Source organism: Linepithema humile, chromosome 8 (genome assembly GCF_040581485.1).
Source record: "Linepithema humile isolate Giens D197 chromosome 8, Lhum_UNIL_v1.0, whole genome shotgun sequence".
In the NCBI taxonomy this organism is placed as follows: Eukaryota; Metazoa; Arthropoda; class Insecta; order Hymenoptera; family Formicidae; genus Linepithema; species Linepithema humile.
In genome coordinates, this window is record NC_090135.1 from 6,459,395 (window position 1) to 6,476,829 (window position 17,435).

At 26.2% G+C, this 17,435-nt stretch overlaps 1 protein-coding gene and 1 long non-coding RNA gene across 2 annotated transcripts; one reads left to right on the top strand and one right to left on the bottom strand.

Annotated features, from left to right (window-relative positions):
- Positions 1–1,141: 1,141 nt before the first annotated feature.
- On the top strand, positions 1,142–7,171 carry LOC105674264 (uncharacterized). Its single transcript, XR_001101080.2, has 7 exons — positions 1,142–1,309; positions 2,168–2,369; positions 2,537–2,758; positions 3,781–3,943; positions 5,028–5,155; positions 5,886–6,235; positions 6,545–7,171. It is a non-coding gene; the product is annotated as an uncharacterized lncRNA (long non-coding RNA).
- Positions 7,172–11,312: 4,141 nt separating this feature from the next.
- On the bottom strand, positions 11,313–16,769 carry LOC105674268 (aminopeptidase N-like). Its single transcript, XM_012370468.2, has 8 exons — positions 15,615–16,769; positions 15,288–15,369; positions 13,976–14,340; positions 13,394–13,668; positions 12,690–12,877; positions 12,213–12,539; positions 12,027–12,096; positions 11,313–11,836 (listed from the first exon to the last, which is right to left on the bottom strand). The coding sequence occupies exons 1-8, from the start codon at positions 15,718–15,720 to the stop codon at positions 11,699–11,701; spliced, it is 1,551 nt and encodes a 516-aa protein (XP_012225891.2). The 5' UTR covers positions 15,721–16,769; the 3' UTR covers positions 11,313–11,698.
- Positions 16,770–17,435: the final 666 nt, after the last annotated feature.

Genomic DNA, 17,435 nt, shown 5'->3' on the forward strand with positions numbered 1-17,435 from the left:
TTATTGTGAGTTTTTAACTAATTGTAAGAGATAATTTATAAAAACAAAATGCTATGTCGGTTTCGACGATTTTCTTTGAAAAATCAACATTATGTTTATAGTTTTGTATATAGAATATTAAATTTATGTAATTGTTATTTAGCAAATGATATAAAAAGATATTATTTACTGTTTGTTAGTAACATATATGCGGATACTAGAAAACACATCAACAGTTACCATATAGTGTAACATGCGTCATATATTGGATGCTGAAACAATTAAAATTACAATGTGCTTGTTAAGTACTTTGAAATATATATTTTTTAAAAGTTAAGATATATTTTTTTATAATAAAATGTATGTATGTATGTATGTATGCCAGTGTTGTATTTTCAATTGTGTGCAGTTCAGTTTTTTATTTTCTTTTATAAAATTTAAAAATTTGCATATTATTCAACAGTATTATATAATTATCTTTACTTTAACCATTTGTAGGATGTTACTTATATTTTGCCAACTTACGTTTTATATAATCTACAATATAATTAAGTGAATCCTTTTCATCTTTATTAGAAGAAGTAGTAAAGAGAAAGGATTCCTATTGTGTTTTGACAATAAATAAATTCATTATGTCATAATCTTGAGAAATCTGAAAAATTTTAAATAATGAGATAAATATTTAGTCAACAAATTATAATTTTAAGCAATACAGCACGACTGATCGTTGCAAATAAATTTTTGAATTGTCTTTTTATTTTAATATAAATTATTTATTAAATAGTTATTAACAAAAGAGGTTTAATGAATACAACGTAGATTTCTAACACCGTGTATATTAAATAGAACTAACTGTTAGCAGATTTATCTATTTAAATATGGAAATATTGAATTGATGTATAGATTTTAGTCGTTACTCTACGTTTAAAAGTTTTGAATAATATAACAGGCTATTAATTATTAAAATTGGCACTTCAAATAAATATTCCTAAATATAATAAATGATTTTATAACAATCGATTTCTTTGTGGAACATAAAGAGCATAGTTATTTTGCATACTTTTCTCTGCCCTTCTAGCGACTAATAAAGTGTTTTCCTGTTGGGTGACCTCTTAGCAACTGTTTGTGTGGCATAAGATATATATTATATCAGTTACGAATATGCTTCTTAGTATTCGGAGACTTCTCGAAGCTAACTGAATCGCAGTTTGATTTATATACCTTTAGCATTCACGATTTGTGTGTAAGGCAATGTTAACTGTATTTTTCTTACAAAATTGTAAATTTTTACGTAGGATTGCATTTTAATTGACAATTTTAATATATGTAGGTAAGTGACTGTATATAATATTTCTATTTCAAAATATAGAAAAATGTATAAAGCACGATAAATACAACTTTATTTTCTCAAATCTCTCTTTGAATAAGTAACTGTGTCACTAATTTCTTTTTACTTTTACATTTTTTATCTTGTACAGTATGTGTTTCTTCATGTGCAATGATTAATCATCATTTCTGCGAAGTGATTTTGTGTGTGTGCGCGCGCAACTTGCTTGCGTGTATTTGAGAGAATAGATATTATAACTGATTAGAAACATAATAATTTAATATTTTAATGTTTCTCGGCTTGCTAACACTTTCTGTTACAATTTTGTTTTTTTTTTATTTTTGTATTCTAACAGGCATTTTTAAATATTTAAATATGTTTTTGATAATAGCTATAAGATTACTCATATATAATATTACTGTCTTTCTAAACACTATCAGACATATTTTATCAAGTTTACTTTTCATGTTTTTTTCACTTAATCTTACACTGAAAGAAAAGAATAACAGCAGTAACCATAATCAATAGTGCTTTTGGCGTCAAATATTTTTCTAAATGTTCTATGATAATTATATAATTGGCTATATGTTTGGTAATACTATACGTATAAAATTATTATTGCTAACATTACACTAACAATTTCTATAGAATTATCTATTAAAGTATCGTGACTATAATTATTGTACCATGCAATTATAGTCCAAAATATATCATGCACTTTTCTTTCAGTGTATCATGGTTTCTTCTATATCTTTTCAGTGTAAATTACTGTAATCGTTATTATATGCCTTTCTCTGTTATAAAAATTAAGAACTATGTATTGCAAATGTATCTTTTATTGCCAACAAACATTTCTTTCAGAAATTTCTTTTTATATAAAGAAAAATAAATATAATATTCTAAAACTTTTTAACAAATGACGAAATAATGTTAATTGCTACAATAGCACTTTGCACTGCTATTGAAAATGACACGACAGTTTGTTACCATTTACCGGATTATATAATATCATTTCATTATAATACCAATATAAGATTTAACTACAAAACAGATGACTTTATTGGTTAGTATAATATAACTCTATATGTATATTAATCACACACACACACACACACACACACACACACACACACATTAAACAAAAAATATATCTATGCGTTTAGCGGCTTTTACTATATTTAAAATTGTTTTGTATGACAATTTTTTTAATGAAAAAATTTATGTTCCTAGATATTCATTTATTAATAAACTAAATAATTAATTTATTAATTTATTAATAATTAATTTATTAATAAACTAAACATGTTTATGATTGATGTTACCAAGACATCAAAACTGCAAAATATTACCGCCTGGAAGATACACTTTAATGATAGCATATATACGACACGTAAATTATAACAAAGAATACTTTATTACATTTTTATTCTCCAACCGAAGACTGGACAACATGTAAGTTAAAAATATATTTATTAAGTTCAAAATATATTCATTAAGTACATTAATTAGCCAGATGACATTCCAAAAATTGCGTATCACATGAAATAATCATAATAGTACTGAAGTAAATTCAACACTACATTTTAAAATGTTCGATTTTATGATGTAGAATTATATGTCCAATTGGTACATTCAAAAAATTCTGTGCAGTGTTATAAACTATGTTTCAATTTTTTTAAAACCCAATATTTTTTAGTCGATCCTTGAGCATAATTATATTAAAAATTTTATAAATACCATATTGTTAAAATATGACAGCTTAAATGCGACAGATGTTGATATAATGACTGCTCGACAACTATTCTCATGTTGGGACGAGATAGCACTTAATTCCACCTTTAAACTTTTTATCAAGCATTATAAAAACTGCACAGCTTTCTCAAATATGCATATACAAACAACAGAAAATGACAAACTTGAACATGACATGATGTGGACACATTTTGAGTTAATCAAAAATAATTATTAAATAAAAAATGTAAAACTATCGAGTAATATAATTTTAAAACGGAAAGATATACATATTTTTATATCATATTGTATTAATTAAGATTTAACTGAAATCTATATAATTTTACTTGCGTCACATTAAGAAGATATCATTACTTTTAGTTGAGATTAAAAATTGACATAATCATTCTTTACGTCACATCAGATTTTAGTGTAGTTTGAGTTTTAGAAGCATGAAAAATAACTGTTTGTTTTAAGTTGCACGAATCAAATGACTGCTATATAATCCCTTATTACATTATTGAATAAGAATACCAACTCAAAATTGTCAAAAGTGACTTTATTTTTATTTGTTATGAGATTAAGCTAAAATACCTTAAATACATTTTTTGCAAAAAACAGTTATAAAAAAATTTGTTTGTGGTTTTGTAATAATTTGTCATGTCTATAATATAAAGACAATAAATTGTTTAATTACAGCTAACATTGTCGATAAACTTTACATATTTAAAATCATTTTTCAGAGAAGCTGATATTTTTCATGTCGAACACTCAGATTCCGTTGGGCATAAATTGAAAGTGGCATGCCTTATAACAAATCAAATAGTATCTCTTTGGTATAATGATGAGTTGCTATGGTCGAAAGCAGGTTTTGTTACATTGCTTGCAATGTACATCTTATGTCAGGTATATTTTATATCAGGTTATTTTAAATTCTTATTATTGATACACTACATTTGGAAAACATTTAGATTTGCGTTAACAGTTACAATCGTCTTGACTTTCACATACCAAAGCCAATTGTTCTGACAATGAGTAATAAGAATAAAGTTTTCGTCACTCATTATTTATTAAAAAGTTATTAATAAAAGAAGTTTACTGAATAGGACGTAATTTTATGACACAAACTATACTTGATAAAATAAACTCTTATTCTTAGTAGATTTATTTATTTAAACATGATAAACGCGCGTAAAAAGGAGCTTTGCCCCTCTCTTTCTGCAACTAGATTCCAAGAAAACCTTATCGCCTACCCAATTCTAATATCTTTCGGAGAATAGTTTGATACGAAGTCCTTTTTCCTCTTATATCCCCGAATTTGTTTGTAATAATTATTCCTGCATTATAAAACAAGTGATAGTGATCTTTAATGTGCACGTATATATGTATGCATATATGTTACTTTTTGACACCGAGGGCACATAATTTCTCGTCTTGCATTTGATACAAATATATGATTAGATTTTCATCATTGTATGTCAAATGAAGAAATTCATGTAGCAACATATATATATAATGTTATAAATTTGTAACAGAAACTGCGTACTTTATATTACTCATATAACACAAGTAAAAGGAAAAGATTTGCTACATGATGATAGCATATGACCTTTCCTCAAAACTGCTGGGCAAGAAAAATTAGAGAGATATTTATTTAAAGTGCTAATTTTAATTGTTAATAACTTTTTATATTGTTCAAAGCTTTTAAATATAGATTAGATTAGATTAGATAAACATAGAACGACGACTAATTACATACATCAATTTTCCACGTTAAAATAAATAAATCTGTTAAGAGTTTGTTCTGTTTGATATACATAAATGTTAGAAAATTATGATGTATTTATTAAACTTTTTTCTTTAATTACTACATAATAAACAATATAGTTTATAATGAAAAAGAGTTTATTTGCAACGATCAGTCGTGCTGTATTGCTTAAAATTGTAATTTGTTGACTAAATATTTATCTCATTATTTAAAATTTTTCAGATTTCTCAAGATTATGACATAATGAATTTATTTATCGTCGAAACAGAAACGGAAATTTTTTCTCTTTGCTACTCTTTCAAATAAAAATGAAAAGAATTCACTTAGTTATCTTGTAGATCATTTAAAATGTAAGTTGGCAGAGTATAAGTAAAATCCTACAAATATAATATAATTGTGGTTTATGTAAACCACAATTGATTTTTACAGTTAGATCGAATTAACTTTGGTAGTCTTTTAAAGACTAATATTCAACATATATAGATACATAGATAGAGAAACTTTTATTCTTTATATTATAGTCAAAGTTTATTAATATAATTATAAGTTTATGTTATATAAAATATAACTGAAAATGTAAAAAATAAGATTTTTTGATAAGTAACGATTTTTATCTACAATTTTAAAAACAAGTTTAATTTATTCCAAATATAAGACTAGATAAAGAAAGACTTTTCAAATCCGAAAAGATATATCCAACATATTATCCTTTATGTATAATTACACATATATATTACTAATTACTAATTATACAAATATATAAATTAACACTTTCGCGACCGTTATACTAATATTCGTTTGTGTTCAACGCTTGAAGAGCCGCTCTATTATATTGAACTGATGTAAAATTCGTCATTTCATATTACACGACCTAATACCATGATGCAAAAAACAATTAACGCAAAATTACATGACCGGCTGTTGACTTATACCGAAGCATGAACGTAAAAATACGTGAGCGACCGCGAAAGTGTTAATATTTTAACATACTAAATATAATAATATTAAGTATCACAAACAAAAAATTTTTGCTAAAAATTCGCACAATGTACGTCTTTATAAAAATTTTCCATTTTTTAGATATAATCAAATAACTGACTTATGGAACATAATGCAAACTTTTATACCAAATAACTCAACCACATTTATTGTAAAAAGACTTATATCTGTTTGGATAGCGGAAAAATATTATCCTGTACTGTACGTGATACGAAGTTATTTGAATAATAGGACAATATTCAAATATCTCAATTTCGATTTTATTGACGAGGATACAGAATATCTTTCAGCATTCGTGACGTATACAACAAAATAAAAAATAAATTTTTACGATATTTTTGCAAATAAATTCTTTTGACTATCACCGCAGAAACCAGTAGTGCAAAAGTTTGATGAAAATGATTGGATTATAGTCAATTTACAACAAACAGGTAAATATTAAACTTATTATGTTTTATCTTTGTATCTTTTTTTATTTTTTTAATGTTGCGCATTCTAATGCTTGCGACACACGCACTCGCATATTCGAAACTGTGCGTGTCACTCATGCTCGCAAGCAACATTCTCACACGCTAATCGCACCTACCATTTTTTTAAAACAAATTGTTTAAAATATTTTATTAAAAAATTAATAATTTGAGAAAATGCTTCACAAACAACAATAAAAATGATTTAAAAATTATTTCTTGATAAATTTTTTCAAAAAATTTTAATCATGAAAGCTTTCTTTTTTATTATAGGATATTATCGTGTTAATTATGATACTGACAATTGGCTTAAACTTGCGCCGTACATGAATTCTACGAAATATATCGACATACATGTTCTCAATCGAGCGCAAATCATAGATGATGCGTTTCACTTGTTCATACGTTATCAACTTGATTATGCTACGTTTTGGAAAATTACCGAATTTTTAGCGCTAGAAACGAATTATGTAGTATGGTATCCGATGTTTAAAGCTTTTAAACATATGACTTTTATAGTTTCAATTAAAGATGCTAAAGACGTAATGGTAGATAATATCAAATTTCTATAAGAAAGATTGCATCATAATATTATGTTTACAGGGTAATTCAATACAACCTGATATCCTTGAAATGTCGTATTTTTGAGCAACATTTAAAATAATTTTCTGTTTAGCAAATTTTTGTCCAAAGGTTAGTTTTTGAGATATAATTGAAAATAATTTGTTACTCGTACATATGTGAGTCCGGTGTGATGGGCAGGCAGGGACTGTGCAACGCATCATAAAAGTAACGTAACACTTCACAGTCACAGTGTGTGTGAGTGTGAGTAGCGAAGTATTTTTAATTATAAAGAAAAGCCTAAGTTTCGGACAAAATTTTGCAAAAAGAACAATCGTTTTAGAAATTGCTCAAGGATATGATATTTCAAGAACATCAGGTTGTTTTGATTCATTTTGTATATAAAGAAGGTTAAAGTAAATTTATATATGTATAAATGTACATACATATTTTTTATAAATAACAATAGATTAAAATTTATATTATTTACCAATTTTTAGGAAAAGATGGAAAAAATATTGAGTGGAGTTCTGTATGAAATAAGATACGTTGCACAACTATTCGAAAGCTTTACCGAATGTTTAAAAGAGGAAGCCGTAGAATGGTATGTATTATTGGTAATAAAAAATACAGAGAAGTAATCAATATGCAAATGACAAAAGATCTATATTCTGAAAGTGCCACGTAAAATGTTTTACAATCACAATATTTATAGAAACCATTTCTGTTTTGCTTTACATGTACTTATATTATTTATCATCAAATACTGTACTAGATAAATTATTTTATCATAAAATAAGCTAAATTTTTGTAAGTCGCTCTTCTCCCAAATTAACTTTCGTGAATTCAAGTATCTAAGACAAACTATTTCGACAAAATCAGTAAATCTAAAACTTTTTCGCACAACAGTTTATGAGAGCATTAATTGCTGTGTTAAAGATAATGTCATATACATGAGAAATCAAATAAAAATAAGCTCAATATTAAGTAATTAAAAAATGAATGTTATTTAAGTTAGAAAAATATACTTTAGCCAATTGCTTTACAGCATGTTGGTGCGTAATAATGACAATTAATGTTGCAATTATGTCGGCTTATCCACCCGAGTCTTTTTTATTCTTATTGCCTTTTTAAATAATAATTTTTATCATTTTACTTTTTTGCAAGAAAGTCGACATAATTACAACATTAATTGTCATTATTACGCACCAACATGCTGTAGAGCAATTGGCTAAAGTATATTTTTCTAACTTAAGTAACACTCATTTCTTAATTATATATATATATATAAAGAGAGAAAGAAAGAGAGAGAGATAATTATAAAAAAATAATTATTACGTGTTGGAGGTGAACATTATCATTGTGTTTTATCATTGTTTTTATTAGTGTTTTATCATTGAGATGTTGCAATAAAAAATTGCAAACTGTATCGTTGCTTGCATGCTTTGCAACGGTAAGAAGAAATATGTATGTGTGCACGTGTACGGTTGCATTGTAATAAAAAATCATCAATCGAATTCAGCAGCAAATAATTAGAAATGACTTTAGGATCTTCACTGCAAGTTAAATATTTTGAAAATTTTTTATCATTAGATGTTGCTGTCCATCTGTACCATACAGCGTACCAATGGTGCTGTTTGCTGACACCAAACCATTACAATACATCTATCCTTTCCATTTCGATTGCGTTACTAAACTGTATTACCAGAAAAAAAGAATTTCTTACAAAGATTTAGCTTATTTTATGATAAAATAATTTATCTAAAACTGTATTTGATGTATGTAATATAAGAATACGTAATGCAACAAAAATTGTTTATATAAATATTGTGGTTGTACAACATCTTACATGCCATTTTCAGAATACAGATCTCTTGTCATTTGCATAATGGCTACTTCTCTGCATTCTTTGTTACCAATAATACATGCCCATTTTACGGCTTCCTCTCTTATTCAACATCCAGTAAGATCGCTTTTGTGTGGTTTTGCAACGTATCCTACTTTGTACAGAATTTCACTCAATATTTTTTCTATCTTTTCCGCAAAATTGGTAAGTAATATAAATTTCAATCTATTGTTCTTTATAAAAAATATGTATGTATATTTACACATATATAAATTTATTATATCATTCTTTATATACAAAGTGATTCAAAACAACCTTATGTTCTTGAAATATTATATCCTTGAGCGATTTCTAAAACGATTTTTCCTCTTCCAAAGTTTTGTAAACTGTATTACTGATACGTATACTAGCGATAAATTAAACTTGCTTTTGAAATAAATAAATTTTGATCAATTTTATTGCTTTTTTCACGGTACGACTTGGAGGATTTTATTAAAGTGTACCGAAAACCGATTTACTCAACGTGGGCGATTTATTGATATGCAAATTAATATAAACTAACATATAAATTCCAATTTAAGAACAAGGAATTAAATTATTAATATCTAGATTTTTATAAATGTCTTATCAAAAAAATGGCGTTACTATATTATTAGCAATATTAAACAATTTTTTATAATATTTAACCATTTATCGCAGTACATTTTTCTATTTCTAGCGTGTTCTACAAATGTTGATAGACACGCCTGTCTCGGAATACAATTTTCAATTTGTGTGTGCTTTAGAAGAACGTTAATTTCTTAAACGTTAGAAATAATCATATAAACAATTTAATATTATTTAATAAAGAACAGTGTCTAGTAAATAAATAATTCTTATAAGTTTTTACCTAATTTAAGAGATAATTTCTGAAAGCAAAATGCTATGTCTGTTTCGGCGATTTTTCTTGAAAAATCAACATTGTGTTTATAGTTTTGTAGATTTAAGATAACTCTATAGGTTTGAAACAGTTTACATTTATCCTTTTAAATTTTAGAATGTTAAATACATACGCCATTTTTCTTTAATATTAAATTTATGTAATTATTATCTAGCAAAAGATATAAAAAGATATTACTTACTGTTTGTTAGTAACATATATGCGGATACTAGTTCAAAACATATCAGGAGTTAATAAATGATGTAACATGCGATATATCAGATGCTAAAACAATTAAAATTATAATGTATTTGTTAAGTACTTTGAAATATATATTTTTTAAAAGTTAAGATATATTTTTTTATAATAAAATGTATGTATGTATGTCAGTACATTGTATTTTAAATTGTGTGCAATTCAGTTTTTTATTTTCTTCTATAAAATTTAAAAATTTGCATATTATTTAACAGTATTATTTAATTATCTTTACTTTAACCATTTGTAGGATTTTATTTATATTTTCTTAACTTACGTTTTACAGTGATTTTGGGGGTGGTTTTTCGGGTATGAAGGTGTCTTCCAACGCATGTATTGGATCGGTCTTTTTTGTACTTTGCTTGTGGATCTCGAAACTTCCTCTCTGCAAAAGGAGAAGAGCGACAAATCATTTTTAAAAAATCGCTCCAGGAACGTTCCAAACTTCAACCAGCTCTCCGCGGCCTATGCATTTGTCCGGATATTTCGTATCCAACACACGACGCGAGGGTAAAGGTGTATGAGGCGGTGCTCCGTCGTGTTGGAAAAACATTTGTCGTCTCTGATTTAAAGGCACATTTTCCATTAACTCTAATAAGTCAGTTTGCAAAAAATTGCTGTAAGTGTATCCCGTGAGTTTCATAGGCATTTCAAACGGACCGATCTAAAATTGTCATGTGAGAAATGAACTTCGTGGAATCTTACGCATTTTTGTACAAAATTGTAAAACATATTATCGAAGTGTTTAATATGCCAGCTCATAAATTAATGCTGAACCGATGCTGATGATACGTCTATTAGATGTTTATGAACGTCTATACGCGTCTAATATACTTACGTCTTTTCGACCAATCATTTCTCACTGGGTGGTTATTGCCACAAATATTTTATCTATTCGACAGAATTCCTTTTTAATCGGAATCCATAAGTAAAAATTGGCTGCCAATGTATGACAATTCTCTTATATTTTACAATTTAAAGGCGTCAGATAGCCCATCTCAACTAAAATCGCATTTTCATGACTTTAAATGGTGACAAATAAGTTCTGGTCGGTCAAAAACAGTTTAGATTATCAATATTACTTGTTACTTGTACTCAAAACTCAATGAAAAAAACGAAATTTATAAAATTTTATAGGAAATGCAACTTTATCATTGAAATAAACTTTTTCAGAATTTTGGTCCTCTGCCGTGTTTATCAAGTCCGCTATAAAAATATTTATTCGTATTTTTGTGCACATTACATAACAACTAAACCATTTATAAAAAAATTTTTACATTCTAAAAACGTTTAAGGACTTTTTTATTTGTTACTATCTAACAATAAATTTTATTTTTATTGCAACCATGTACAATAAGTTGCGCCTTTTTTTTAATTTTTGATTAGTAAATCTATTTAAAACATTTTAAGGAAATATAATTTTAAACATTAATTGCATTTATAAAATAACTTTTATTATCGAATTGTAACGGCGAAAAGTAAAGGATGATAATATTTTAATATTTTATTTCAAAATTTGTAAGTTTATATCAAAATACGTGTTAGAGTCATGTATACAAGACTAAAAAGAAACAAGTACAGGGTGTTCCATGGAAAGTTGCTAACTAATTAGCTATTATTTTTAAATGCATATAAGGAGCAAGAAAAATTATACAATATCTTCTAACAAAGGACATTTTACTCTTTGGAGCCGATTATTTTTTCGATATAGACTATAAGGGATATAAAATTGTCAAACAATTTTTTATAATTTTTTGTTTTTGTGTTTTATTGCAAATCGAAAAAGACAAATATCTGCTCCAACAAAAATTTGTTTGTAAGAAGGAATAATAAAATAAAACAAATATTATTGACGCCGAAATAGACCGATGAGCCCATAATTATTGCTTTTTCTTACGTACTCCAGTTTTCGTCTTTTAATTTTTGCGTTAACAGCATCAACTAGTCGCTCTTCTCTGAAATTAACTTTTGCGAATTTAAGTACCTAAGACAAATTATTTAGACAATATCAATAAACATAAATTTTTTTGCATTACAGTTTATGAGAGCATAAATTGTGGTGTTAAAGATAGTCAGTTGAGATATGACATGTATGTACATAAAAAATCAAATAAAAATGAGCTAAATTTTTAAGTAACTAAGAAATGAGTGTTATTTAAGTTAGAAAAATATACCTTATTCAATTGCACTACAGCATGTTGATGCGTAATAATGACAATTAATGTTGCAATTTTGTCGGTTTGTCTGCGAAAAAGTAAAGTGATAAATATTGTTATTTAAAAAGGCAATAAGAATAAAAAACCCACTGGTGGATAAAAATTATAAATATAAAGATATAATTATAAAAAAATTATTATTACGTGTTGGAGATGAACATAAGTGTATTATTATTGAGATTTTGCAAAATAAAATCACAAACTATATCGTTTCTTGCATGCTTTGCAACGGTAAGAAGAAATATGTGAACACGTGTATTGTTGCGTTGTAATAAAATACTATCAATCGAATTTAGAAGCAAATAATTAGAAATGATTTTAGGATCTTCACTGCAAGTTAAATATTCCAAAAAATTTATATCATCAGGTGTTGCTGTCCATTTGTCATATACGTCATACCAAATAGTGCTGTTGGCTGACACCAAACCATTACAATACATCCATGCTTTCCATTCTGATTGCGTTACAAAACTGCGTTACCAGAAAAAATAAATTTTTTACAAAAATTTAGCTTATTTTGTGATAAAATAATTTATCTAGTACAGTATTTGACGTATAGAATATAAGTATACGTAATGCAACAGAAATTGTTTATATAAGTATTGTGGTTGTAAAACATACGTGCCACTTTCAGAATATAGATCTCTTGTCATTTGCATTTCGGCTACTTCTCTGCATTCTTTGTTAGCAATAATACATGCCCATTTTACGGCTTCCTCTCTTAAACATTCGGTAAGGTCGCTTTCGAATAGTTGCGCAACGTATCTTATTTCAAACAAAACTCCACTCAATAATTTTTCCATCTTTTTCTAAAAATTGGTAAATAATATGAATTTCAATCTATTGTTCTCTATAAAAGATATGTATGTATATTTATATATATATACATTTATTTAACTTTCTTTATATGCAAAGTGATTCAAAACAATCTGATGTTCATGAAATATCATATCCTTGAGCGATTTCTAAAACAATAATTTCTCTTGCAAAATTTTGTTTGCAACTTTTTGTTTGCAAGCTTTTGAATTATAATTGAAAATAATTCGCTACTCACACTCACACGCACTGTGACTGCGTTACATTACTCTTATGATGCGTTGCACAGTCCGTGCCTGCACGCTGTACCAAACTTACGTGTGTACAAGTAACAAACTATTTTCAATTATGTCTCAAAAACTAACCTTCCAACAAAATTTTGTTAAATAAAAAATTATTTTAGAAACTGCTCAAGAATATGACATTACAAGGACATCAGATTGTATTGAATCATCCTGTACACATAATATTATGATACAATCTTTCTTATAGAATTTGCTACTACTAACCTTTACGTCATTAGCATCTTTAATTGCAACAATAAGAGTCATATATTCAAAAGCTTTAAACATAGGATACCATACCACATAATCCATTTCTTGTGACAAAAATGCAGAAATTTTCCAAAACGTAACATAATCAAGTTGTTCATGTGTTAAGAAGTAAAACGCATCATCTATGATTTGGGCTCTATTGAGAACATGTATGTCGATATAATTCGTAGAATTCATGTATTGTGCAAGTATAAGCCAATTTTTAGTATCATAATTAACACGATAATATCCTATTATAAAAAGAAAAATTTTCATCATTAAAGTTTCTTGATAAAATTTAACAAAAAATAATATCAAATTCCGCTTTTTGTGAAACAGTTTTTCAAATTATCTATTTTTTAATAAAATACTTTCAACAATTTGTTATAAAAAAAACAGTAAGAGCGAATAGCGTGAGAGTGTACGAATAGTCTGAGAATTTGTGCTTGCGAGTGACACGCACAACTGTGCGAGTGCATGTGTCACGAGCATTAGGGTGCATAAGATTAAAAAAGCAAAAAAATATTACGATAAAACATAATAAGTGTAATGTTTTACCTATTTTTTGTAAATTGACTAGAATCCAATCATCTTTATCCAACTTTTTCCATATTAATTTGATTTCTTGTGGTGCTATCCATAAGGAATTATTGGGATATATGTCTTCAAAGTTCATGATTGATTTTGTCGTATATGTCACGAATGCTGAAAAGAGTTCTGTATCCTCGTCAATAAAATCGAAATTGAGGTATTCAAATATTGTCAAGTTTTTCAAATAACTACGTGTCACGTATAGTACAGGATAATATTTTTCCGCTATCCAATCAGATATAAGTCCTTTTATAAAAGATTTGCTTGAATTATCTGGATACGTATGTAAGACAATTTGCATAATGTTCCATAAATTATTTGTTTGATTATATCTGTAAAATAAAAAATTTCTATAAGAATATACACTATGCGAATTTTAAGCGAAAATTTTTTGTTTGCTGAACACAAAATTATTATTTAGTACATTAAAATATTAATTTATATAGTTGTATAATTATATTATTATATATTTGTATAATTAGTAATTAGTAATATTAATATAATTGTACATAAAAGATATGTAGGATATATGTTTTTGGATTTGGAAAATCTTTCTTTATCTATAATATTTGGGTAAATTAAACTTATTTTTTAAAAGAAATTTGGATCAATTTTACTGCTTTCTCACAATTTGGTGAATTTTATTAAGGGGTACAGAAAACCGACTTATTTAACTGTGGTAATTTATTAATATGTAAATTAACGTAAATTGACATACATAAATTGCACTTTAAAAACAAGGAATTGAATTATATCTATCTAGTTTTTCATAACTATTTTTTATCATGCTACACCAAAAGAAAATCGTATTATTATATTATTAGAAATATTAAACAATTTTTTATATTATTTAACAATGTATTGCGGTACATTTGTATATTTCTAACATGCTGTATAACTTTTAATAGATACATTGATTTCGGGACTTATTTTTTTGAGCTCAATATTTGTGTGCTTTAGAAAAACGTTAATTTCTTAAAAGTTAGAAATAATAACAAAAAAATACAATATTATATAAATTTTTATTTTAAGTTTTTAACTAATTGTAAGAGATTATTTCTAAAAATAAAACGATATGTTCGTTTTGGTGATTTTCCTTGAAAAATCAAACGTTATGTTTACAATTGTTTACAGTTATGTAGCTTTAAGATTACTCGATAGGTTTGAAGCAGTATATATTTATCCTTTTGAATTGTAAAATTTTAAATACATCATTTTTCTTCAATATTCTGTTTATGTAATTATTATCTAGCAGAATATATAAAATAATATTACTTACTGTTTGTTATTAATATATGTGCGGATACCAGTCCAAAACACATAATTATTAAACTGGTATAATATGTGCCATATATTGGATGCTGAAACAATTAAAATTATAAAGTGCTTGTCAAGTACTTTGAAACTTATATTTTTAAAAGTTAAAATATATTTCTTTTATAATAAAATTTATGTGTGTTAGTACATTGTAATTTAAATTGTGTGTAGATCAGTTTTTTATTTTTTTTTTTATAAAATTTAGAAATTTGCATATTATTCAACAGTATTATTTAACTATACTTGTTTTAATCATTTGTAGGATTTTACTTATATTTTGCCAACTCACATTTTAGATGATCTACAAGATAACTAAGTGAATTCTTTTTGTTTTTATTAGAAGGAGTATCAAAAAGAAAAGATTCCCGTTGTGTTTCAACAATAAATAAATTCATTATGTCAAAATCCGAAAAAATCTAAAAAATATAAAATAATAAAATAAATATTTAGTCAACAAATTGCAATTTAAAGCAATACAGCACGACTAATTGTTACAAATAAACTTTTTTTTATTATAACATTTTTTATTAAATAGTTGTTAACGACAGAAATTTAATGAATACAATGTAATTTTCTAACATTCACGTATATAAAACAGAACAAACTTTTAACAGATTTATTTATTTAAACGTGGTAAATTTATGAATGGATTTAGTCGTCACTCTATGTTTAAAAACTTTGAACAATATAAAAAGTTATTAACAATTAAAATTAGAGTTTGAAATAAATATTCTTTTAATTTTTCCAGCCAAGCAGTTTTGAAGAAAGATCATTATACTGTCGTCATGTAGCAAATGTCTTCCTTTCACTTTCATTGAAAAATATAACATAAAGTTAATACGTTAATGTAAAGCACGCAATATCTGTTACAAATTCATAGTGTCATATGTTTGCTACATGAATTGCTTCATTTGACGTACAATGATGAAAATCTAATCATATATTTGTATCAAGTGCAAAACGAGAAATTATGTGCCCTTGGTGCCAAAAAGTAACATATTTGCACACATATACACACATTATATTATAGATCATTATCACTTGTTTTACAATGTAGGAATAATTATTACAAACTAATTCGAGGATATAAGAGAAGAAGGAACTCCGCACAAAACTTTTTCGAAAGATATTGGAGTTGGGTAGGAGATAAGCTTTCTTGAGATAAGGATGCAGATAAAGAAAAACAAAGCACCTTTTCTGCCACGCGTTTTATTTACCATGTTTAAATAAATAAATGCTAAAAATAAAAATTTATTTTACTAAATATAGAAGGTGTCATAAAATTACGATCTATTCAGTAAACTTCTTTTCTTAAAAACTTTTTAATAAATAATGAGTGACGTTTTTCTTGTTACTCAGAACAATTGGCTTTGGTAACGTATGTCAAAGTCAAGACGATTGGATTTGATTGTGCAAATCTAAATGTTCATCAAATATAATATATCAATAATAAAAATTTAAAACAACCTGATGCAAGATGTACGTTGCAAGAAATGTAATGAAACCTCTTTTTGACCACAACAACACATCATTATACCAAAGAGATACTATTTGATTTGATATAAGGCGTGCCACTTTTAATTTATGCCCAATGGGATCTGAGTTTTCGTCATGAATAATATCAGCTTCTCTGAAAAATGGTTTCAAATATGAAAAGTGCATGGACAATGTTTGCTGTAATTAAACAATTGATTAAGTCTTTACATTGTAGATATAACAAATTATTACACCACAAACAAATTTTTTTATAACTGTTTTTTGTAAAAAAAAATGTATTTAAGGTTTTCTGAGTTTTATAACAAATAGAAATAATATGACATTTGACATTTTCGGCTTATTATGTATTTTAATTTAAGAATAAAATTTTATTTGTCTATAAAACAATGTAATATTAACTGTTTACTTACACAATCATATACAAACTTTATTTAAAAAAATTAAAAAAAAAAATTTTGCACATTTTTGATAAATAATTTCACGAATAGAAAAAAAGTATTAAAATTTGGAAGACAAGAATTTTGATGAGTTTCGAAGAAATAATTCATGTAATAAAATAATTTTGTAACAGTTGCCTTATTTGTGTAACCTAAAACGCACAATTATTTTGCAT

Bases quoted from the DNA above. Each gene is read 5' to 3' on its own strand.
- LOC105674268 (XM_012370468.2), bottom strand. From the start codon at position 15,720: ATGAATTTATTTATTGTTGAAACACAACGGGAATCTTTTCTTTTTGAT. The intron at 13,669-13,975 runs GTAAAACATTAC...TTTTTATAATAG, and splicing joins AGTCAATTTACAAAAAATAG to GATATTATCGTGTTAATTAT. The intron at 11,837-12,026 runs GTATATTTTTCT...AATTTGTCTTAG, and splicing joins CTGTAGTGCAATTGAATAAG to GTACTTAAATTCGCAAAAGT.